Below are 26,651 nucleotides of genomic sequence, written 5' to 3'. Positions count from 1 at the left end.
GCCCACCCAGCCCCAACCCCGGGGCCCCTGTGGGGCCGCCCCCTGCCAAGACCTACCTCCTGGGCTGGAAGCGGCAGTCGTCTTCCCCGCTGTCGGCCTCCTGGAGGTGCAAGAGAAGAAGGGAGAGAGAGGGGCGGAAGGGAAAAGGGGTTAGCCCACAATCCATTGCACAGGTTAGTCCTCGAGTTACGACAGTCAGCGGCGGCAGGGTTCATTTAACCAGAAAATGAACATGGAAAAAATTAAAACGTGATGCAGCTGCCGTTTCTGAAATGGGGAGAAAAGGGTTTGATTTCACATAGACGAAGCGTTGCTACCGGTAGTGCTCGACTTACGATGGTTCATTTAGTGACCGTTTGAAAGTACAATGGCACTGAAAAAAGTGGGTTTTTTTCTTTTTCCTTGCTCTCTCTCGCTCTTTCCCTCTTTCTCTCATTCTTTCTCTACCGTTCTTTCACTTTTTTCTTTCTTTCTCTTTCTCTATTTCTGTACCTTTTTCTTTCTTTTTTCTCTCTTTCTCTCTCTCGTTTTCTTTCTCTCCCACTTTCTTTCTTTTCTTCTCTCTCTTTCAGTCTCTCTTTCTCTCACTGTCTCGCTTTCTCTCGCTTTCTCTCCCCTTTCCTTTCTCTCTCTCTCTCTCCCTTTCTCTTTCTTTCTCTCTTTCTCTCACTGTCTCTCTTTCTCTCCCCTTTCCTTTCTTTCTCTCTCTTTCTCTCTCTCCCTCTTTCTCCTTTCTCTTTCTTTCTCTCTTTTTTCTTTCTCTCCTTCTTTCTCTTTCTTTCCCTTTCTCCCTCTCTTTCTCTCTTTTTCTTTCTTTCTCTCTCTCTCTCTCTCTCTCTTTCTCTCTCTCTCTTTTTGTGGATTGACAACAGAATGGAAAAATTTGACACCTCCGAATTATGGTTAGTCCTCAATTTACAACAGTTCATTCAGTGATGGTTCAAAATATCAATGGCACTGAAAAAAGTGACTTATGGCCGGGTTTTCCCCCCCACCTTTCTACTGTTTGCAGCATCCCCACGTCACATGATCAAAATTCAGGCGGTTCAGCAACTGACTCGTACTTATGACGGTCGCGCTGTCCGTTTTGCCTCCTTCTGACAAACTCAAGGGGGAATCTGGATTCACTTAACAACCGTGTGACTCGTTCAACAACTGCAATGATTCACTGGACAGCCGTGGCTTTTCCTCTCTCTTTCTGTTAGATTCATTTCTTTATTTTTATTGTTCTATGGGTGCTTTTAGCTCTGTGTCACTCAGAGTCACCTCCGCATAAATCAAATCAAACAAAGGAATTATTTGTACACACGCACAGGGAGACCAAGACGGGCTCTTTCTAAATTTGGTAGGTAAATAAAAAAACAAAATGAAATGAAATGAAATAAATCCAAGCTACTGTCGGCCTTTGGAAGGTGGCCCCCTGTTTACAGCTTCCTTTTCCTCCACAACACTTCCTAACACCAAGGGGGTCTCCAAACTGGCAACTTTTAAGACTTGTGGACTTCAACTCCCAGAATCCTCCAACCCTAGCAGGACTACAACTCCCCATCCTTCCTCCTTTCTTCTTCCCCTCTCTTTCCCCACTCCTCCTCCTCCTTCTTCCCCTCTCTCCTCCTCTTACTTCCCCTCCCTTACCTCCTCTGCTTTTCCCTTTCTTCCTTTCCCTCTTCATCCTTCCTCCTTTCTTCTTCCCCTCTCTTTCCCCCACTCCTCTTTTCTCCTCCTCCTTACCCTCCCTCCTACTCTGCTTTTACCCTTTCTTCCTTTCCATCCTCCTTTCTTCTTCCCCTCTTTCCCCCCTCCTCCTCTTTTCTCCTCCTTCTTCCCCTCCCTCCTACTCTTACTTCCCCTCCCTTACCTCCTCTGCTTTTCCCTTTCTTCCTTTCCCTCTTCCTCCTTCCTCCTTTCTTCTTCCCCTCTCATTCCCCCACTCCTCCTCTCTTCTCCTCCTTCTTACCCTCTCTCCTACTCTTCCTCTCTCTTACCCTTTCTCTTCTATTTGATGGCACATAATCCCTGTGTGTTTGTGTGTGTGTGTCTTTACATGTCTATATTCCTTTCCTTAGGGACTAGCGCCATGACCAATCCTGATCATAAAACAGAAGTTTTAGGGCACTCTTGGGCATGTCGTGGCCTGCGGAGAAACTTCTCCTGGTCCTTTTTTGGGCCTTGCTGGAACAGGCCTGGGAAAGGAACCGGTTCAAACAAAACACAGATCTTCCGGGTGAGAAAAAGGGCTACCGGATTGCGTAAGCTGGCTTGTTAAGCTGGGCAGGCCCCCACCCCACCCCACCCGCAGGCTCCCCTGATGTGCTGGCACATGTGGAGAGATGCCTGCCGGCCTCCTGACTTAAGAGGCATTGGGCACAGCTGCGGATGGGCAGGCTGGGAAGCTGCTGGAATTACTCTCGGCAGCAAGGGGGGTGGTGGAAAACGGGGGCTGCACGTGGAATAGTGGGGGGGGGGGGTCCCCTGAGCCCCAACATAGGCAGAAAGAGGGTGGAAAGGATCTCAGAGAGAGATTAGGGCAGTGTTTTCAGACTAGGACACTTTAAGAGGAGAGGACTTCCACTCCCAGAATCCCTCAGCCAGCAGGCTTTAAGAGGGGTGGGCTTCCTCTCCACTCAGCCTGCTGGCTGAGAATTCTGGGAATTGCTGTCCACACGTCTTAAAGTGGCAAAGTTTGTGTTAGACTCTGATTTTAGTGCAGTGCAGGAAATCTGCTGCCCTTACGGTTCTCCGCCCACTGAGTCTGACCATTGGGTGCTGCTGCCTCCTTTTTTCACTCACTGCCACTTATTGCCCTAGTGGACATTTGTGTGGCCGGCCAAAGACGGCTGCTTTTACCAGGGACAAAGCCAAACACCCCACCCCACCCCTGCCACTTTTCTACTGGTAGCCGGCTCAAGCTGCGCATTTTAGGATCTGCCACCTGGGGGCAGCAGAGGGCAGCTGCTGGAGAGGATGAGTTGTGTTCCAGAATTAGATAAGATATTAACAAGAACAGAAGAGGAGATATACCTACCTACCTACCTATCTATCTATATCCTATCTATCTATCTATCTGTCTGTCTGTCTATCTATCTATCATCTTTATCCTATCTATCTATCTATCTATCTATCTATCTATCTATCTATCTATCTATCTATCTATCTATCTATCTATCTATCTATCTTTATCCTATCTTTCTATCTATTTATCATCTTTATCCTATCTATCTATTTATCTATCTATCTATCTTTATTCTATCTCTCTATCTCTCTATCTATCTATCTATCTATCTATCTATCTATCTATCTATCTATCTTTATCCTATCTATCCATCCATCCATCCATCCATCTATCTATCATCTATCTATCTTTATCCTATCTATCTATCTATCTATCTATCTGTCTGTCTGTCTATCTATCTATCATCTTTATCCCATCTATCTATCTTTATCCTATCTATCTATCTATCTATCTATCTATCTATCTATCTATCTATCTATCTATCTATCTTTATCCCATCTATCTATCTTTATCCTATCTATCTATCTATCTATCTATCTATCTATCTATCTATCTATCTTTATCCCATCTATCTATCTTTATCCTATCTATCTATCTATCTATCTATCTATCTATCTTTATCCTATCTATCCATCCATCCATCCATCCATCCATCCATCTATCTATCTATCTATCTATCTTTATCCTATCTATCCATCCATCCATCCATCCATCCATCCATCTATCTATCATCTATCTATCTTTATCCTATCTATCTATCTATCTATCTATCTATCATCTTTATCCTATCTATCTATTTATCTATCTATCTATCTTTATTCTATCTCTCTATCTATCTATCTATCTTTATCCTATCTATCCATCCATCCATCCATCCATCTATCTATCTATCTATCTATCTTTATCCTATCTATCCATCCATCCATCCATCCATCCATCTATCTATTATCTATCTATTATCTATCTATCATCTATCTATCTATCTATCTATCTATCCTCTGTCTACATCTTTCTTTCTATCTATGTATCTATCTATGTATCTAGTATCTATCTATCTATCTATCTATCTATCTATCTATCTATCTATCTATCTTTATCCTATCTATCCATCCATCCATCCATCCATCTATCTATCATCTATCTATCTTTATCCTATCTATCTATCTATCTATCTATCTATCTATCTGTCTGTCTGTCTATCTATCTATCATCTTTATCCCATCTATCTATCTTTATCCTATCTATCTATCTATCTATCTATCTATCTATCTATCTATCTATCTATCTTTATCCCATCTATCTATCTTTATCCTATCTATCTATCTATCTATCTATCTATCTATCTATCTTTATCCCATCTATCTATCTTTATCCTATCTATCTATCTATCTATCTATCTATCTATCTTTATCCTATCTATCCATCCATCCATCCATCCATCCATCCATCTATCTATCTATCTATCTATCTTTATCCTATCTATCCATCCATCCATCCATCCATCCATCCATCTATCTATCATCTATCTATCTTTATCCTATCTATCTATCTATCTATCTATCTATCATCTTTATCCTATCTATCTATTTATCTATCTATCTATCTTTATTCTATCTCTCTATCTATCTATCTATCTTTATCCTATCTATCCATCCATCCATCCATCCATCTATCTATCTATCTATCTATCTTTATCCTATCTATCCATCCATCCATCCATCCATCCATCTATCTATTATCTATCTATTATCTATCTATCATCTATCTATCTATCTATCTATCTATCCTCTGTCTACATCTTTCTTTCTATCTATGTATCTATCTATGTATCTAGTATCTATCTATCTATCTATCTATCTATCTATCTATCTATCTATCTATCTATCTATCTATCTTTATCCTATCTATCCATCCATCCATCCATCCATCTATCTATCATCTATCTATCTTTATCCTATCTATCTATCTATCTATCTATCTATCTGTCTGTCTGTCTATCTATCTATCATCTTTATCCCATCTATCTATCTTTATCCTATCTATCTATCTATCTATCTATCTATCTATCTATCTATCTATCTTTATCCCATCTATCTATCTTTATCCTATCTATCTATCTATCTATCTATCTATCTATCTTTATCCCATCTATCTATCTTTATCCTATCTATCTATCTATCTATCTATCTATCTATCTTTATCCTATCTATCCATCCATCCATCCATCCATCCATCCATCTATCTATCTATCTATCTATCTTTATCCTATCTATCCATCCATCCATCCATCCATCCATCCATCTATCTATCATCTATCTATCTTTATCCTATCTATCTATCTATCTATCTATCTATCATCTTTATCCTATCTATCTATTTATCTATCTATCTATCTTTATTCTATCTCTCTATCTATCTATCTATCTTTATCCTATCTATCCATCCATCCATCCATCCATCTATCTATCTATCTATCTATCTTTATCCTATCTATCCATCCATCCATCCATCCATCCATCTATCTATTATCTATCTATTATCTATCTATCATCTATCTATCTATCTATCTATCTATCCTCTGTCTACATCTTTCTTTCTATGTATCTATCTATGTATCTAGTATCTATCTATCTATCTATCTATCTATCTATCTATCTATCTATCTATCTATCTTTATCCTATCTATCTATCTATCTATCTATCTATCTATCTATCTATCTATCTTTATCCTATCTATCTATCTATTATCTATCTATTATCTATCTATTATCTATCTATCTATCTATCTATCTATCTATCTATCTATCTATCTATCTATCTTTATCCTATCTATCTATCTATCTATCTATCTATCTATCTATCTATCTATCTATCTATCTATCTATCATCTATCTATCTATCTATCATCTATCTATCTATCTTTATCCTATCTATCTATCTATCTATCATCTATCTATCTATCTATCTATCTATCTATCTATCTATCTATCTATCTATCTATCTTTATCCTATCTATCTATCTATCTATCTATCTATCTATCTATCTATCTATCTATCTATCTATCTTTATCCTATCTATCTTTATCCTATCTATCTATCTATCTATCTATCTATCTATCTATCTATCTATCTATCTTTATCCTATCTATCTATCATCTATCTATCTATCTATCTATCTATCTATCTATCTATCTATCTATCTATCTATCTTTATCCTATCTATCTATCTATCTATCTATCTATCTATCTATCTATCTATCTATCTATCTATCTATCTATCATCTATCTATCTATCTATCTATCATCTATCTATCTATCTTTATCCTATCTATCTATCTATCTATTATCTATCTATCTATCTATTATCTATCTATTATCTATCTATCTATCTATCTATCTATCTATCTATCTATCTATCTATCTATCTATCATCTATCTATCTTTATCCTATCTATCTATCTATCTATCTATCTATCTATCTATCTTTATCCTATCTATCTATCTATTATCTATCTATTATCTATCTATTATCTATCTATCTATCTATCTATCTATCTATCTATCTATCTATCTATCTATCTATCTATCTATCTATCTTTATCCTATCTATCTATCTATCTATCTATCTATCTATCTATCTATCTATCTATCATCTATCTATCTATCTATCTATCATCTATCTATCTATCTTTATCCTATCTATCTATCTATCTATCATCTATCTATCTATCTATCTATCTATCTATCTATCTATCTATCTATCTATCTTTATCCTATCTATCTATCTATCTATCTATCTATCTATCTATCTATCTATCTTTATCCTATCTATCTTTATCCTATCTATCTATCTATCTATCTATCTATCTATCTATCTATCTATCTATCTATCTTTATCCTATCTATCTATCATCTATCTATCTATCTATCTATCTATCTATCTATCTATCTATCTATCTATCTATCTATCTATCTTTATCCTATCTATCTATCTATCTATCTATCTATCTATCTATCTATCTATCTATCTATCATCTATCTATCTATCTATCTATCATCTATCTATCTATCTTTATCCTATCTATCTATCTATCTATTATCTATCTATCTATCTATCTATCTATCTATCTATCTATCTATCTATCTTTATCCTATCTATCTATCTATCTATCTATCTATCTATCTATCTATCTATCTATCTATCTATCTATCTATCTTTATCCTATCTATCTATCTATCTATCTATCTATCTATCTATCTATCTATCTATCTATCTATCATCTATCTATCTATCTATCTATCATCTATCTATCTATCTTTATCCTATCTATCTATCTATCTATTATCTATCTATCTATCTATCTATCTATCTATCTATCATCTACCTACCTACCCACCTACCTACCTACATACTGAGTATTAAATTAGAAAAAGAACAAGTGAAAGAGGCAATGATAGTTTGGCCTAAAACTTTTGGTTATATGATAGAACAAGGATGACTAACCTTTTTCTTCTCAACCAACTCTTTCGTTCTCGCATGCCGAAAGCGTGTGCATGCGCGCGCACCTATAATGCAATACGTGCGCAACCCCCCCACACTCCCACCTATGCACGCACGACCAACCCGCGTGCACCCCACCTCTGCGCATGTGCACATGACCCCCCCGCGCTCCCCTGCTTCACACCCACCCCCCGTGCATGTACACAAGATCCCTGCATGTGCCCCACCCCTTGCACATGTGTGGCAGAGATAATCAGCTGGCTGGCAGAAGGGGCGCGCGCATACACGGTCGAACAGAGCTGGGGTGACAGAGATTTGGCACAGAGAGCACAGAGAGTGCTCTCTCTTTCTCCCTCTCCCTCTTTTTCTCCCCTCTCTCTTTTTCCCCCTCTCCCCCCTCTTTTTTCCCTCTCTCTCTCTCTTCCCCCACTCTCTCCCCCTCAATTTCTCTTTCTACCTTTCTCTTTCTACCTTTCTCTTTTCCCCCCCTCTCTCTTTCTCTTTCTACCTCTCTCTTTTCCCCCCCTCTCTCTTTCTCTTTCTACCTCTCTCTTTTTCCCCCCTCTCTCTTTCTCTTTCTACCTTTCTCTTTTCCCCCCTCTCTCTTTCTCTTTCTACCTTTCTCTTTCTACCTTTCTCTTTCTCCCCCACTCTCTTTCTCTTTCTACCTTTCTCTTTCCCCCCCCTCTCTCTTTCTCTTTCTACCTCTCTCTTTTCCCCCCCTCTCTCTTTCTCTTTCTACCTCTCTCTTTTTCCCCCCTCTCTCTTTCTCTTTCTACCTTTCTCTTTTCCCCCCTCTCTCTTTCTCTTTCTACCTTTCTCTTTCTACCTTTCTCTTTCTCCCCCACTCTCTTTCTCTTTCTACCTTTCTCTTTCCCCCCCCCTCTCTCTTTCTCTTTCTACCTTTCTCTTTTCCCCCCCTCTCTCTTTCTCTTTCTACCTCTCTCTTTTTCCCCCCCCCCTCTCTTTCTCTTTCTACCTCTCTCTTTCCCCTTCTCTCTCTTTCTCTTTCTACCTTTCTCTTTTCCCCCCCTCTCTCTTTCTCTTTCTACCTCTCTCTTTTTCCCCCCCCCTCTCTTTCTCTTTCTACCTCTCTCTTTCCCCTTCTCTCTCTTTCTCCCTCCCATGCCATAGGTTCGCCATCACTACGACAGAATGGCAGCAAGGATGGGAGAGAAATTATACATTAACAATGTCAACTGCATATAAAGAGAATTTTGATAGGATGTTTTATCGATGGCATTGGCGAAGACGTTTAAAGACAAATCAGCTAATAGTTGGAAATGCCACCAGACACCGGGCTCCTACTATCACATGTGGTGGGCCTGCGTAGAAGTATAAAAATATGGGACCAAAATACATAAGTGGCTGTAAGAAAAGGATATATAAAACCTGAAATATTTTTGCTGGGGGTTTGACCAGAAAAGTATAGCAAAGAAAATGTATATTGGATTATCCATGTTGTTATAACGGCACCTAGGATTGCATTGGCACAAAATGGGAAAAGTGAAGAGATCCCTACAGAGGAGAAGGTGATTAGGAAAATATTAGAATGTGCAGAAACAAACAAATTGACACTGGCTAGCAAAGAGAAAGGGGGAAAAAACGATTATTATACAATTTGGGAATCTTTTTGCCAGTGGTTAGAGAACAGACATAAGAAGTAATAGTAAAAGAAGTTATCTAAAGTATAGAAAATGTATTAATAGTCAATATAACTAATAGAGTTAAACAGATCACAATGGGATTGTTATAATATTAGATACTTAAGGTATTGGAAATTAAGCTAAAACGAGATTAAATTATGAATAAGATTGTATATTTGAATGCTGGCACAAAATCTGTACACCCAGACGACACACTGGTTCATGGAAAATGGATGGTTTATGTAAAAATAAAATAAAAAATATAAGGGAAAAAAAGATTGCAGATTAACGGAGTTGGAAGGGACCTTGTAGGTCATCTAGTCCAACCCCCCGCCCAAGCAGGAGGTGCCAGGGACAGAAGAGAGCCGATAAACTCACCGTAAAATTGCTATTTCCTTTTTCTACCTGGGGAAGGGGTCCTTTATTAAGGAAAAATCAAATTATAAAAAATGAAGAGGATGTCAACCTCTTCTCCAGGGCAAATCCATCATGGATCTGACAGCCAGTCTGGTCTGGTGGTGAAGGCACCAGCTAAAAATCACGAGGCTGTGAGTTCTAGTTCTACCATAGCCAGGAAAGCTCACTTTGGGCCAATCACCAGGCGACAGTGAGTTCTAGTCCCACCTTAGGCATGACAGCCAGCTGAGTGGGCCAATCACCAGAAAACGGTGAGTTCTAATCCCGCCTTAGGCATGACAGCCAACTGGGTGACTTTGAGCCAATCACCAGGAGACAGTGAGTTCTAGTCCCGCCTTGACATGAAAGCTGTCTAGGTGACTTTTGGTGAATCACCAGGAGGCGGTGAGTTCTAGTCCTTCCTTAGGCATGAAAGCTGTCTGGGTAACTTTGGGCCAGTGACTAGGAGACGGTGAGTTCTAGTCCCGCCTTAGGCATGACAGCCAGCTGAGTGAGGCTGGGCTGATCCCTAGGAGGATGTGAATTCTAGTCCCTCTTTAAGCATGAGGCCTGCTGAGTTATTATGGGCCACTCACCAGGAGATGATGAGTTCTAATTCTGCCTGAAGAATGAAAAGTGACTTTGGGACAGTCCTTCCCCCCCACCCCACCCCACCTCACAGGGTTGTCGCGTGGAAAGCAGGAGGAAGATGGGCTGGATCTATGCACGGCCTCCTGCCGTCCTTTTCAAAAGGGAATAAGTCGGGGTTTAAACAAACAACAAATCATATTGAAAAACAACCTCCGCCCAAATCCTCAGCCCAGCTGTGTTTTTAGGATAGTTTTTGTCTGATTCAGCAGAAAGACAAACGTCGTATTAACCTGTGTCGTCTTTTTGAAGCACGTGAAAGGGAAGCCAGGAAGAGATTTTTAAAATCGCAAGTCGGATTCAGGTTGAAACTTCAGAAGTGGCCTAAAATTTGCTGAATCCTCAGGCTAAATTAATTTTAAAAGTTCTCTATTTTTCTCTCTTTCTCCATCTCCCCCTTTTTCTCCCTCTCTCTCTCTTTCTCTCCCCCTCTCTTTTTCTCCCTCTCTCTTTCTTCCCCCCCTCTCTCCCTCTCTTTTTCTTTCTACCTCTCTTTCTCCCTCTCTCGTTCTCTCTCTCTTTCTCCCCCCGCTCTTTGTCTTTCTACCTATCTTTCTCCCTCTCTCCCTCTTTCTCCCTCTCTTTTTCCCTCCCTCTCTTTCTCCCTCTCCCTCTCCCTCTTTCTCCCTCTCCCTCTCTCTTTCTCCATCTCTGCCCCCTCTCTTTTTCTCCCTCTCTTTCTTCCCCCTCTCTCTCCCTCTCTCTTTTTCTTTCTCCCTCTCTTTCTTCCCCCTCTCTCTCCCTCTCTCCCTCTTTCTCCCTCTCCCTTTCTCCCTCTCTCTTTCTCCCTCTCCCTCTCTTTCTCCATCTCCCCCCTCTTTTTCTCCCTCTCTCCTTCTCTTTCTACCTTTCTCTTTCTCTCCCCCTTCTCTCTTTCTCTTTCTCCCCCTGCCTCTCTTGCTATACACACACAAAGGGTAAAAAATAATACACACAAACACACACAAAACACAGATAAAAGATAGTAACCCAGGGAGACAATTAAAACAACAGAATGAGAGTAAACTGTTTGATGAATGGTTGCAGGAATTGGGTATGTTTGGTTTAATGAAAAGAAGCTGTGAAGGGGGGGGGGGAATGAAAGCAGCATTCCAGTGTTTGAGGGGCTGCCCCAGAGAAGAAGAGGGGGTCCACCTCTTCTCCAAAGCCCCTGAAGGCAGGACAAGAAGCGACGGGTGGAAACTAACCAAAGAGAGAAGCAACCTGGGATTAAGGAGAAACTTCCTGACAGTGAGAACAATCAACCAGTGGAACTCCTTGCCACCAGAAGTGATAGCTCCTCCAACACTGGAGGTTTCCAAGAAGAGACTGCACAGCCGTTTGTCTGAAACGGGATAAGGTCTCCTGCTTGGGCAGAGGGCTGGACTAGAAGACCTCCGAGGTCCCTTCCAACTCTTGTCATTCCGCAATCCTGCCAACCCCCTGGAGGAATGGCTCCCAGATGTGGGCTGCGCCAAGCAGCCACGCCAAGCTCTGGATGCGAGGAGCAGAGGCAACTCCCCCGTTTCTTCACCGCTCTGCCAGAGAAGTAGGAACTCCGGTGCCAAACTACAAGCCCTAGCAATTCTCAACACCCCCCCCCCACTACAGCCCCCCTCTCCCCGCCAGCCAGCTGGCTCGGACTATTTGGGGCTGCAGATGAAAAACATCTGGACGTCAGCTGCCTCCTGCGGCTGGAGGGAGGCGGATTTTCCTGGCGAGGGAGACGCAGCGGCCTGGCGTGCGCATGCATGGCGCAAAGACTCCTTCGTGTGAACTGCAAGCCACAGATTTGGTCAGCGACCCCCGGAGACCTCTGGGTCCATCCTTCTGCCCGGGGCAGGGATCTCAAGCCGAATGTCGCCCGGCCTTGGGTGGAGACTGTCTAGGGCAGGGATGGCAAACGTTTTTGGCACCTCATGGACGGAGCCCCGAAGATCAGCTGGCCGGCGTGCGCAGGCCTTTTGGGGGGCTGGGTTTTTTGGGTTGTTTTTGGCCAAAAAATGGCCTGAAAACAGCTGAGAAAATGTCTTGTTTTGGGGCCGTTTTCAGGACCCTTTTCAAGCTGTTTTCCAAGCCTTTTTTGAGCCGTTTTTAGCCCAAAAAACAGCCTGGAAGTGGCCTGAAGGCCCAGAAAGCCTGTTTTGGGGCATTTGGGGGGAGTGTTTTCAGGCTGTTTTTCAAGCCGTTTTCTGGCTGTTTTGGGGGCCAGATAAACGGCCCAGAAAACAGCCTGTTTTGGGGGCCTTTTTCAGGCCATTTCCAGGCTATTTTTGGCATGAAAAACAGCCAAATAAATAAAATGGCTTGTTTGGGGGCCATTTTCAGGCCAATTTTAGACCAAAAAACAGCCTGGAAATAGACCAGACAACAGCCTGTTTTCGGCTGTTTTGGGGGGGTTTCAGGATGTTTTTTGGACCTGGAAAACAGCCTCTCTTTTTGGGGGGCTATTTTTCGGGCCATTTTCAGGCCATTTTCCAGCGCTCCAGCACCTGCAAAGACGAGCGTGCTGGTAACCCAGAAGAGCAGCTGGCGATGGTGTACGTTCCCACAGAGAGAACCCTGTGTGCCACCTATGGCACGCATGCCATCATGGGTCTAGTGCAGGGGTGTCCAAACTTGGGAACTTTAAGACTTGTGGACTTCAACTCCCAGAATTCCCCAGCCAGCTGGCTGGGGAATTCTGGGAGTTGAAGTCCACAAGTCTTAAAGTTCCCAAGTTTGGACACCCCTGGTCTAGTGAATCTTGGATTGTAAAGTTGGGGGGAGGAGGAGCTCAAAGATCATCAAGTCCATCCCTCTGCAATGTGCAGGAAGACCAGCTCAAAAAGACGCAGAGACGGAGAATCCACTCCTCCTCCATTGCTGCTTAGAACACCAAGCACCCCCCCACACTTCTCCTCCTCCTCCTCCTCCACTCCACAATCCCACCTCCTTCTAGCACTGATGATGTTATCTGGTAGGGTTATGAAACGTCGGCAAGAAAATCACCCAGCTCAGAAGGCACACCAAGGACCCCACAATCCTCTTCCTCCTCTCCACAACCCTTACTCTCTTCTAACACTGATGATGTTACCTAGTTGGGTCATGAAATGTCTGCAATAAAACCACCAAGTTCGGGGAGTCCCAAAGGCCCCACAGTTGTCCTCCTCCTCTTCTCTCCAATCTCCATTTCCTTCCAGCACTGATGATGCTACCTAGTTCGGTAATGAAATGTCTGCAAGAAAACACCCAGGCTCAGAGAGCACCAAGGAGTCCAGAATTCTCTTCCTCCTCCTCCTCCTCCCTTCTAGCACTGATGATGTTCCCTAGTTGGGTCATGAAATGTCGGCAAGAAAACTACCAAGCTCAGAGAGCAACAAGGATCCCTACAGTCCTCCTCCTCTTCTTCTTCCTCCTCCTCCTCTCCACAAACCCCCTCCCTTCTAGCACTGATGACGTTACCCAGTTGGGTAATGAAACGTCTACTAGCAAACCATCAAGCTCAGAGAGCACCAAGGACCCCACAGTCTTTTTCCTCCTCCTCCTCCTCCTCCTCCCCCTCCTCCCCCTCCTCCTCTCTGCATACCCCCTCCATTCTAGCCCTGATGACGTTCCCTAGTTGGGTCATGAAACATCTGCAAGAAAACCCCCAAGCTCAGATTGCACCAAGGACTCCACCCTCCCAATATTTGAGCCCCAAATATTCTCCTCCTCCACGGTTACGACGCTTGTTTGCTCTGCTCTCATGATGCTCGCAAAATAGAACACCAGCAGACAAAGGCCGAGCTCACCCCCCCCCCCTCTACACACCCCCCTCCGGCGTCTGAAGGACATAAGTAGGGCAGCGGCTGGCATCCCCCTTTGCCAGACCTGGCAGGCTCCTCACATTCTCTTCTGCCAAGGTTGTGCCCCCCCCCTCCCATCCCTTTGAGCCGTTATCTTCCGTGGTGTAATCAGGATTTTATGATATTAGAATGGTTTTGGAATTGAAATCCTGGACATGTATGGCTGCTGTGGAGGGTTTTTTTTCCCGAGGATGCTTGATTTATTGGAACACACGTCATGCCGTCTGGCGCTGAAGGAGGAACGCACCAAGCGCCACAGCAACTGGACTTCTTGCCAAAGGAAGGGGGGAAATATTTTTTTTGGGGGGGGGGGGGGAGAGGCTGCACCATCACCAGGAAAAACAGCTGTTCTCCTTCAGTCGCTGAACGGCTGCCAGCCTGCACTGGGCACGGCCCACTTTCTCAGCGGGAGGGCTTCCTCTTTCCAGGAACAAGGGGGGCAGTTTCCCAACACGTTGGCCCTGCACTCTTCCTTCTCCCCAAAGTCCTCCCTCCCTCCTTCCTTCCTTCCTTCCTCTGGGTTCCATGTTCTGGGCTTCGGCTGCTCCAAGCTCCTTCCCTGCCTTTTGCATCGGGGATGCAAACAGACAGTAATATTTTGTCTGTTTGCCTATCATCTATATTGATCTGACCAACTGCTGTCTGTGTATTTAGGTGTCTTTCTGTCCATCTATATCCATGTGTCTGTCTGTCTGTCTCTCCATCCATCCATCGATTTATGTATCTATCTATGTATCTGACTGTCTGCCTGTCCATCCATCCATCCATTTGTCCATCTATATCTCTATGTGTGTGTCTGTCCATCCATCCATGCATCTGTCTCTGTCCATCTATATATATGTCTGCCTGTCTGTCCATGTATATTTATGTGTCTGTCTGTCCATCTGTCCATCCATCTATGTATCTATCTATGTATCTCTGTCTGTCTGTCCATCCTTCCATCCATCCGTCCATCTATGTATCTATGTGTCTGTCTCTGTTCATCTATCTATCTGTCTGTCTGTCCATCTATATCTATGTCTGTCTGCCTTTCCATCCATCCATCCATCCATCCATCCATCCATCCATCCATCCATCCATCCATCCATCCATCCATCCATCCATCTATCTATCTATCTATCTATCTATCTATCTATCATCTATCTATGTCTGTCCATCCATCTATGTATATATCCACCTATCTATCATCTATCTATGTCTGTCCATCCACCCGTCCATCTATGTAGCTATTTGTTCTGCTTAGGTTTTAAACTGTCATTCCAGCAAAAGCTACTTGGTGGGAAGTCCTGCTACCTGGGTTCAGAGCTGGCAACGGTCCCCCCCCCCTCCCCGCCCCGGGATGTTGTGCTGACTTTCACGTTATGGGACTCGGCTCTCAAGTTGTAGCCCCAGACAGCCCCCCTGGTTCTGCTTAGAGGTCCTTTGGGGGCAGCGCTAAGTCTTCTGAGCCGCCAAAGACAACGGCCGGTTGGGGCATTCAGAAGGTGGCTGATAGACCAGGATTCTTTCAAATGCAAGCCATTCTTCGGATCAGGTGCATGTGTGTGTGTGTGTTTCACCCCCTGCAATCATACTAGCCCCCCCCCCTCAGGCAGGAAACAGAGCAGATCAATCACAGGTAATGGAGCCCTATATGTCTGCTGTTAAGCAAGGCTGCCCTTCTGTGACTTTTGCCTGCTTTAAGAGGCGTGGGCTTCCACTCCCTGAATCCCCCAGCCAGCATGCTTTAAGAGGGATGGACTTCCACTCCCAGAATCCCCCAGCCATCATGCTTTAAGAGGGGAGGATTTCCGCTCCCAGAATCCCCCAGCCAGCCTGCTTTAAGAGGGGAGGGCTTCCCCTCCCAGAATTCCCCAGCCAGCATACTTTAAGAGGGGTGGGCTTCCACTCCCAGAATCCCCCAGCCAGCATGCTTTAAGAGGGATGGACTTCCACTCCCAGAATCCCCCAGCCAGCATGCTTTAAGAGGGGAGGACTTCCACTCCCAGAATCCCCCAGCCAGAATGCTTTAAGAGGGATGGGCTTTCAATCCCAGAATTCCCCAGCCAGCATACTTTAAGAGGGGTGGGCTTCCACTCCCAGAATCCCCCAGCCAGCATGCTTTAAGAGGGGAGGACTTCCACTCCCAGAATTCCCCAGCCAGCATACTTTAAGAGGGATGGACTTCCACTCCCAGAATCCCCCAGCCAGCATGCTTTAAGAGGGGAGGGCTTCCCCTCCCAGAATTCCCCAGCCAGCATACTTTAAGAGGGGTGGGCTTCCACTCCCAGAATCCCCCAGCCAGCATGCTTTAAGAGGGGAGGACTTCCACTCCCAGAATCCCCCAGCCAGAATGCTTTAAGAGGGATGGGCTTCCAATCCCAGAATTCCCCAGCCAGCATACTTTAAGAGGGGTGGGCTTCCACTCCCAGAATCCCCCAGCCAGCATGCTTTAAGAGGGGAGGACTTCCACTCCCAGAATTCCCCAGCCAGCATACTTTAAGAGGGATGGACTTCCACTCCCAGAATCCCCCAGCCAGCATGCTTTAAGAGGGGAGGACTTCCACTCCCAGAATTCCCCAGCCAGCATACTTTAAGAGGGGTGGGCTTCCACTCTCAGAAACCCCCAGCCAGCCTGCTTTAAGAGGGGTGGGCTTCCACTCCCAGAATCCCCCAGCCAGCATACTTTAAGAGGGGAGGGCTTCCCCTCCCAGAATTCCCCAGCCAGCATGCTTTAAGAGGGGAGGGCTTCCACTCTCAGAAACCCCCAGCCAGCCTGCTTTAAGAGGGGAGGACTTCCACTCCCAGAATTCCCCAGCCAGCATACTTTAAGAGGGGAGGGCTTCCCCTCCCAGAATTCCCCAGCCAGCATACTTTAAGAGGGGTGGGCTTCCAATCCCAGAATCCCCCAGCCAGCATGCTTTAAGAGGGGTGGGCTTCCACTCTCAGAAACCCCCAGCCAGCCTGCTTTAAGAGGGGAGGACTTCCACTCCCAGAATTCCCCAGCCAGCATACTTTAAGAGGGATGGACTTCCACTCCCAGAATCCCCCAGCCAGCATGCTTTAAGAGGGGAGGGCTTCCCCTCCCAGAATTCCCCAGCCAGCATACTTTAAGAGGGGTGGGCTTCCACTCCCAGAATCCCCCAGCCAGCATGCTTTAAGAGGGATGGACTTCCACTCCCAGAATCCCCCAGCCAGCATGCTTTAAGAGGGGAGGACTTCCACTCCCAGAATCCCCCAGCCAGAATGCTTTAAGAGGGATGGGCTTCCAATCCCAGAATTCCCCAGCCAGCATACTTTAAGAGGGGTGGGCTTCCACTCCCAGAATCCCCCAGCCAGCATGCTTTAAGAGGGGAGGACTTCCACTCCCAGAATTCCCCAGCCAGCATACTTTAAGAGGGATGGACTTCCACTCCCAGAATCCCCCAGCCAGCATGCTTTAAGAGGGGAGGACTTCCACTCCCAGAATTCCCCAGCCAGCATACTTTAAGAGGGGTGGGCTTCCACTCTCAGAAACCCCCAGCCAGCCTGCTTTAAGAGGGGTGGGCTTCCACTCCCAGAATCCCCCAGCCAGCATACTTTAAGAGGGGTGGGCTTCCAATCCCAGAATCCCCCAGCCAGCATGCTTTAAGAGGGGTGGGCTTCCACTCTCAGAAACCCCCAGCCAGCCTGCTTTAAGAGGGGAGGACTTCCACTCCCAGAATCCCCCAGCCAGCATGCTTTAAGAGGGGAGGACTTCCACTCCCAGAATTCCCCAGCCAGAATGCTTTAAGAGGGGTGGGCTTTCTCTTGCAGAATTCCCCAGCCAGCATTCTGAATGTTGAAGTCGAGGTATCTTAAAACTCCGCTCAAACCCATCAGCCCCTGCAGTGCTGACTTCCCCTCCGCCACAAGAGTCAGAGGGCTCCCCTTGGTGGAGAGGCAGCATTTGAGCTGTTGTAGCCAACAGCTACTAGTAACGTGTCTCCTCTTAAAAGTCATGTTACACTTGGCAATTTTGTGGTTTGGAAGCCCTTCCTTGCCCTGTTTTGGCTCTTGCCCCTCCTCTGGGGAAACAAACAAACACAAAATTTATTTACTGCCATGTGGATGGAATAGGAATAGGAATAGGAATAGGAATAGGAATAGGGTAGGGTAGAGTAGAGTAGAGTAGAGTAGAGTAGAGTAGAGTAGAGTAGAGTAGAGTTAGAAGAGAAAAGAAAATACAGAATGGATGGAATAGGAATAGGAATAGAGTAGAATTAGAAGAGAAGAGAAGAGAAGAGAAGAGAAGAGAAGAGAAAATATGGAATGGATGGAATAGAAACGGGAATAAAGTAGAGGAATTAGAGAAGAGAAGAGAAGAGAAGAGAAGAGAAGAGAAGAGAAGAGAAGAGAAGAGAAGAGAAGAGAAGAGAAGAGAAGAGAAGAGAAAATACGGAATGGATGGAATAGGAATAGGAATAGGGTAGGGTAGGGTAGGGTAGGGTAGAGTAGAGTAGAGTAGAGTAGAGTAGAGTAGAGTAGAATTAGAAGAGAAGAGAAAAGAAAATACGGAATGGATGGAATAGGAATAGGAATAGAGTAGAATAGAGTGGAATTAAAAGAGAAGAGAAGAGAAGACGGAAGGGACTTTGGAGGTCTTCTAGTCCAGCCCCCTGCTGAAGCAGGAGAACTTATACCATCTCAGAGAAAGAGAAAAAGTGCAAGGGAAGGAAGGAAAAGGAAAGGAAAAGAATATAATGAAAAAAGAGAAAAGAAATATACAGGCAGTCCTCAACAATTCGTTTAATGACCCTGTTCCAACCCTACCAGTTGGATCGGGCCCGGAAGCGTCCACATGGCCGAGTATGCGTCTTACCGCTTCCACGACGCTCCGACTGCTCAGCGGAGAATCGCACAGGCACTGTACTTGCCGTGCCCATGCATGGAAGCGCCAAAGACTTAAAAGACCGGTAAGGAGCTCGGGCGGGTGGGCCCTCCGGAGCACCATACTGGAACGGTATCCGGTGCTCCGGGCAGGTTCCGGTACGCCCGTACCAGAGCATACCGCCTGCAACCCACTACTGTTACACTGGCACTGAAAAAACTTAGTTTTCACACTTACGACCATTGCAGCATTCCCCGAGTCACGAGATTGAAATTCAGACACTTGGCAACAGACTCGTATTTATGACTGTTGCAGTGTCCCAGTGTCACGCGATCCCCTTTTGTGACCGTCTGACAAGCAAAGTCAATGGGGAAGTCAGCTCCACTTAACAATCGCACCACTAATTTAAAACTGCAGCGAGTCGCTTAACAACTGGGACATGAAACATCATAAAATGAGGCAAAACTCACTGAACAATTGTCTCACTTAGCAACAGAAATGTTGGGCTCAATTATGGTCGTTAATCAAAGACTACCTGTATGAAGTGAATTCCAGTTTTCATCACAAATATAAAGAAATTTAGTCTCTACCGTTACAAACATTTATCTCTTCTTCCCATTTCTTGTCTATAAACAAATCAATATAATCTCAGTCCTGCCATCAGAAGAAAGTCCATACAGGGTAGCCAGAAGTAATGACACATCTCGTTTTAAACGTGGCCAAATAAATCAACTTTAAATCCCTTCCCTTTACTTCTAACATGCTTACTTTAGTTCATTCAAATGTTCTTGTAAGAGTTGGCTTCTGTTCATTTTTTCTCTGTTCTTCAAGACTCCAAAACTCTTTTTTGCAGAACCAGCAGAACAAAATATCCAGCTCATTTTTTCTCCGTTTGTTATTTGTATTTTCCTTTGAAATTTTAAAACCTCCGCCAGTTTCTTTTGTAGATCCAGGGGAACATGCTTTTCTAAGTTATTCTTTCTACCTGCCAGTTTTAAATCCATTTTCAATACTCTATCTTGTCATATGTAAAGTTTGCTTTATGGCTGTCGTTTTTTTCAAAACATCTAGGCTTCTATAGAGGCATTGTTTTTTAAAAAAAGTTTTTTATTTATTTTCCATTTTAAAAAACATAAACATTTCATCTCTCCTTAAGCAGTGTGTTGTCTGGATACAAATATTTCTGTGCAGCATCCTTCCACAAATTAGATACGTTGAACAATTATATACATTGAACAACCATGTGTAACTCTTCATTTCCTTCATAATGTATCTTCTAATAAAAATACAATAATAACATTAAACGTAATTATTCTCATCACACTCATGTTATCAGTTGCCATTTTATTCTTATCTCTTATCTTAATGTATTTTCTATTCTTCTTTTTGTCTTCCTCCTTTATTTCCAATTTCCTTTTTTTATTCTCTAACCCAGGGGTGTCCAAACTTGGGAACTTTAAGACTTGTGGACTTCAACTCCCAGAATTCCCCAGCCAGTCCACAAGTCTTAAAGTTCCCAAGTTTGGACACCCCTGCTCTAACCATTGGTAAAATGCTTCCCATATCATAAATTAAGCAGTTTGTTCCTTCTCCTTAATTGCTATTAAGGAGTCTATTCATTTCTGCACATTCTAATATTTTCCTGATCAACTTCTCTTCAGTAGGAATTTTTTAACTTTTCCAATATTGTGCAAATACAATTCTAGCTGCTGTTAATAGAGGAATTGTTGATATTGTTTCTATAGTACTATTTTTTGATTCCATTGTTCAAACGTCTGCTTTAGTATTCATAGTCACAATATTTTGCATCACCATACACGCCTGTGTAATTTTCCTCTACTGAAAGTCTTTAGTTTCCTGTGACGTTCAGTTTTTGAAATCACAAAATTGTTTACTTATGTTCTCTCTCGCAAAATCCAATCCAGGTTCTATTTCCCATGAGAAGTTCTTTATTGTTAATTCCAAAATCTCCTTGTAAAAAATGCAATATTCCATTCTACATATATTTCTATATTTCTCTGGGCCCTTTAATCCATTAATACCTTTCTAAGTTCACAATCCGATTTAGTTTTCTGCTGCATAGTTCCAATTCGTAAGCTCACGATTCAAATTTCCTTTCGCTTGGGACTGAAGGCAAACTCGCCCAGAGATTTTCAAGCTTGCCGTTCTGAAGGTCTCTAATAGCTTTAAAGTAGTTAATAAGCCATTTCCAGAAGTGATTAGAAAGTGAACTTATTTATTTATTTATTTCTTAGATTTTTAGACTGCCCCTCTCCCAGAAAGGGACTCGTGTCCTTTGTGCCTTCATGGAGGACTTAATCGGTGACTCCCTAAGTCTCTACCACTTCTCAGCACTAGAAGGGAGTGGAGTTTGTCCTTTGTCTACAAGTGTCTTGGCAATGACTTGACAATAAACAACAACCTAATCAAGGAGCCACCAAGAACTTGCCCACACTGACTGTATATAAACAGAGCAAGCCCTACTTCCTTCTAGCACTGATGATGTTATCTGGTTGGGTCATGAAACGTCTGCAAGAAAACCACCCAGCTCAGAGAGCACAAAGGACCCCACAGTCGTCCTTCTCCTCTCCTCCTCCTGTTCCACCTCCTCCTGTTTCTCCTCCTCCTCCCTCTCCTTCACTCCATAAACCACACTCCACTCCAGGACTGATGCTGTTTCCTATTTGGGTCATGAAATGTTTCCAAGAAAACAACCCAGTGGAGAAAGTACCAAGGATCCCAGAGTTCTCCTTCTCTTCTCACTCCCACTCCTCTTCCTCCTCCTCTCCACACACCCCACTCCCTTCTAACACTGATGTTGTTACCTGGTTGGGTCATGAAATGTCTGCAAGGAAACCACCAAACTCACAGAGTACCAAGGACCCCACGGTCTTCCTCTTCCTCCTCCTCCTCCTCCCATCCCTCCTCCTCCACTCCATAAACCCCACTCCCTTCTAGGACTGATGCTATTTCCTATTTGGGTAATGAAACGTCTGCAAGCTTAGAGAGCACCAAGGACCCCACGGTCCTCTTCCTCCTCTCCACAATCCCTTCTAGCACTGATGATGTTACCTAGTTGGGTCATGAAACATCTGCAAAAAAACTACCCAGCTCAGAGGGCACCAAAGACCCCACAGTCCTCCTCCTCCTCCTCCTCCTCTCTGCAAACTCCACTTCCTTCCAAGGCCGATGCTCTTACCTAGCTGGGTGATGAAATGTCTGAGGAAAAAAAAAACCCACTCCGAGAACACCAAGGATCCCACCCTTCCTTCTCCTTCTCGTCCTCCCCTCCAAGCCTCCCTCCCTCCTGGCACTGATGACATTACCTAGTTGGGTCATGAAACGTCTGCATGAAAACCGCCAAGATCAGAGAGCAGGAAAGCCCCCTCACCCCCTCCCCAATCTAGGGCAGGAAAAAACCGGAAGTCTGAAAGCCTCTTTTCCAGCTAACATGTTTAACTCAAACTTTAGCGAGCTGCAAAAAAAAAAACCCAACTCCTGTCGGTCGGGAAAACGGCTGCTTCTCCTTTCTGAAAAAGAGAGACGTCGGCCGCGCATGAGAAGCTCCGGTGTTCCGGATGTGCAAACCACAGTCAAGGTTCCCCATGTGAGCCTTCGCGAAAAGCATTTGCAGAACCAGAAGAGGAAAAAATAACCACCCACCAACACAAGCCCATTGTTGTCCACCGGAAAAGGGGGCTCCTTCCTTCCCCCCCCTCCAACCACAGCTGTCTTCTCCGAACAGGTTTCTGAATCTTTTTCCGGCTGCCAACAACGACAACAACACACCCAACACATGAACAGATCCCCCGCTCTAAAGAGGGGGGGGCACATGCTCACAGCTTCCCTGGTTTTCAAGAAGCCCCTTGTTTCCTCCCCTCCCCCCCCCCCAACACACACAGGTGGAGCATCTATGCAGCTCAGCTTGCAACACTAGAGTCATTTTGGCCTAATGGTTAAAGTCCCCAGGCTAGAAACCAGCAGACTGTGAGTTCTAATCCCACTTTAGACATAAAAGTCAGTTGGGTGACTTTGGGCCAATCACTGGGAGACTGGGAATTCTAGTCCTGCCTTAGGCATGAAAGCCAATTGGATGACTTTGGGCCAATCATCAGGAGACTGGGAGTTCTAGCCCTGGCTTAGGCATGAAAGCCGGTTGGGTGACTTTGGGCCAATCATCGGGAGATGGTGAGTTCTAGTCCTGCCTTAGGCATGAAAGCCAATTGGACGACTTTGGGCCAATCACTAGGAGACGGTGAGTTCTAGTTCAACCTTAGGCATGAAAGCTGGCTGGGTGTCTTTGGACCAATCACCAGGAGGTGGTGAGTTCTACTCCTGCCTGTCATCAAAGCTGGTTGGGTGACTTTAAGCCAATCACCAGGCAATGAGGAGTTCTACTTCCAGCTCAGTCATGAAAGCCGTCTGCGTACTTCTTGCTGGCTGGGGAATTCTGGGAGTTGAAGTCCACAAGTCTTAAAGTTCCCAAGTTTGGACACGCCTGGCCTATACCATTTCAGACAAGTGGCTGTCCAATCTCTTCTTAAATACCCTCCAGTGATGGAGCACCCATAACCTCTGGAAGCAACCTATTTGGACAATAGCTTGACCCCCTTCCTCCTCTCTATGGCAGGCCCTCAAATATTGGAAGATGCTCTCCTGTCTCCCCTGGTCCTTCTCTTCACTAGACTAGTCAGGCCCAGTTCCTGCAACTGTTCATTGTATGTTTTGGCCTCCAGGCCTTTGATCATCTTAGATAGATTCAGATTAACAGAGGTGGAAGGGACCTTAGAGGTCATCTAGTCCAACCCCACCGCCCAAGCAGGAGACCCTACAGCATTTCTGACAGATGGCAGTCCAGTCTCTTCTTAAAAGCTTCCAGTGATAAAGCTCCCACAACTTCTTTTCCATGGGTTGATTGTTCTCACTTTCAGGAAATTCCTCCTTATTTCTAGGTTGAATCTCTCCTTGATCAGTTTGCATCCATTAGTCCTTTATCTGGCCTTTGGGGGCTTTGGAGAATAGCTTGACCCCCTCCTCTCTGTGGCAGCCCCCCCCAATATTGAAAGATGCTCTCCTGTGTCCCCTGGTCCTTCTCTTCCCTAGACCATAAGGTGACCAACCGTCCTCCTTTAGGGAGGACAGTCCTTCTTTTGTAAGTTCTGTCCTCCCTCGAAAAGTGTCCTCCTACATGTCCTCCTTTTCGATATTTGAAGGCTAATCTGTCGCGCGTTATGTGACGTATTTTATTAAACAGTTTTTAATGGTGTTTTTTTTACTTCATCGCAAGTATATTGAACAGATATTGAATCTTGTGTTGAATTTTTATCTAAAGAAATGCTAGACATTAAAATAGACGACAATTGTCTCTTTGGAGAAATTAGAAGACTGAATGTATATTTAAATTCTGAAAAATTAATACAATGGGAAAATCAACATGTTGAAATTGATAAAAGATGGGTGGATATTTTCAGCCATTTCAAAAATGAACATATTCCATGTGAACATTTATTTATACTTGTTCAATTTACGTTGTGCTGCCCTGGAACTAATGCAGCCGTTGAAAGAGTTTTTTTCAATTGCCAATGATTTTTGGAGAAGTGAGAAATCGAGATTGAATGTTGATACTCTAGCTGCAGCACTTGCCGTAAAATTCAATATGAAGGATATTTCTTGTTCAGATATTTCCAATATATTGTTAGAAGATGATACATTGACAAAAAATATTAATTCAATGGAAAAGTACTCATTTAAATAATAATTAACAGGCATGTAAGCATAATTACAATATAAAATGTTGCAAATGTTTTTATTATGCATATGTCATATTTTAGTGTATTATTGTTGCAATGAATGAAATATTTCTTTTATTTACGATATATTTTTTCCAATTTATTTGTCCTCCTTTTCATTGTAAAAAAGTTGGTCACCTTAGCATTTTGGACAATAGAACGTGTTTTGTCCTCCTTTTCATTGTAAAAAAGTTGGTCACCTTACTAGACCAGCCATGCCCAGTTCCTGCAACCGTTCATTGTATGTTTGAGCCTCCAGTCCCCTCATCATCCTGGTTGCTCTTCTCTGCACTTTTTCCCAGAGTCTCAACATCTTTTTTAATAGTGCGGTGACCAAAACTGGATGCAGGATTCCACCTTTGGTCTCACTCATACAATACGAAGCGGTGCTAATGCTCCACCTATTCTTGATACTGGTTTTCCAAACGGGGGCTAAAAGTGGCATAAATAAAATGCCTACCTAAGCAGCCTTCCTAAAGGTGGGCTAAGCCAGCCAGCCAGCCAGATGTGACTAGGCTTGGCATCTCATCCTAGGACTGATCACTCAGCCAGGCCTCGAGGGGGGTTTCCCAGACAGACACATGGAGATGCTGGTCCGGCATTAATCAAGAATAACCAACCATCAGCCGATCAAAGAGTTCTGGGCTCTTAGAAATCCCAGTAGGTTTTCTCCATGAGCACCAGAAAGGGGAAGGAAGACTGTGAGTTTCAAAATGTTTCAGACCCTACACTTCCTCTTCTCTGAAAGGTGAATAAAAAGCTTTATCAAGTTCTCGGCAGCTGAAGCAGACACAGAACTTCCTATTGGAAATTCTAATCTCAGGCCCACTAAGAAAACAAACAAGCCAACCAAAAGAAAATGAGCAAATTCCAACTGTCCAATTCAGTGTTTCTACTGTAATTCACTTTAAAGTGTATGGACGCCAACTCCCAGAATCCCCCAGCCATCGTGCTTTAAGAGGGGAGGACTTCCACTCCCAGAATCCCCCAGCCATCATGCTTTAAGAGGGGAGAACTTCCACTCCCAGAATGCCCCAGCCAGCAAACTTTAAGAGGAGAGGACTTCCACTCCCAGAATCCCCCAGCCAGCAGACTTTAAGAGGGGTGAACTTCCACTCCCAGAATCCCCCAGCCATCATGCTTTAAGAGGGGTGGGCTTTCACTCCCGAATCCCCCAGCCAGTAGGCTTTGAGAGGGGAGGTCAGCCACTCTCAGAATTCCCCAATCAGCATGCTTTAAGAGGGGTGAACTTCCACTCCCAGAATTCCCCAGCCAGCATGCTTTAAGAGGAGATGACTTCCACTCCCAGAATCCCCCAGCCAGCATGCTTTAAGAGGGGAGGGCTTCCACTCCCAGAATTCCCCAGCCAGCATGCTTTAAGAGGGGAGGGCTTCCACTCCCAGAATCCCGCAGCCAGCGTGCTTTAAGAGGGGAGGACTTCAAGTCCCATAATTCTGCATGGATGCTGGCTGGGGAATTCTGGAAGTCGACATCCAGCCATCTTCAAGTAACCAAGACTGAGAAACATGGATTAATCTCTTATTCAAAAGCCACAGGGATCCTGGACCCAGCGTTTCTGTAGGGAGGCTGCCCCACAGCACCTTTGACCCCGGGGACGTGTTTTTCCTAATACTTAAACGCAAACACAGGTAGCTGCAGGTAGCTGCAACTTCCCACCTTTTTCTGATGGGAGCCAACATGTTGAGCTTTTTTGTGGGCCAAGAGCCGCATTTCTTGCCTCCGGCCAGGGACGTACCAAGTTCAGCCGTGAATTAAAGTTTATGAAAACTTTTAAGGCTTTCTGAAACCTCACTGACGGGTTTCACAAAGCCTGCGGGGTCAAAACGAAACAAGACACTTTCAGTCTGGGCCTTAGAGAGGGAACCAGGCCCTGCTGGGGCCTTCCCAAAAGACTGGTAGTCCTCCGGTTACAGCGACTCACTAAGTGATAATGGTTCAAAGTTGCAGCGGCAGCAAAAAAAAAAAAAAAAAAAGGGACTGACGACCACTTCGAAGATGCTTTT

General features: G+C 44.4%; 1 protein-coding gene across 3 annotated transcripts in view; it reads right to left on the bottom strand.

Annotated features, from left to right (window-relative positions):
• The window catches only part of SSH2 (slingshot protein phosphatase 2), a 141,933-nt gene that overhangs the window by 82,093 nt on the left and 33,189 nt on the right, over positions 1–26,651 (bottom strand). For 2 of the 3 annotated variants that reach the window (XM_081945386.1, XM_081945388.1), the window contains exon 2: positions 57–100. In XM_081945386.1, coding sequence (XP_081801512.1) covers positions 57–100 — 44 coding nt within the window. Of the gene's footprint in view, positions 1–56; positions 620–26,651 lie in introns of those variants that run through there. The other variant, XM_081945385.1, reaches the window with a different exon arrangement.

This window comes from Natrix helvetica, assembly GCF_964273705.1.
Source record: "Natrix helvetica genome assembly, chromosome: 2".
Lineage (NCBI taxonomy): Eukaryota > Metazoa > Chordata > Lepidosauria > Squamata > Natricidae > Natrix > Natrix helvetica.
This window is presented reverse-complemented; position numbering and strand designations above follow the sequence as displayed.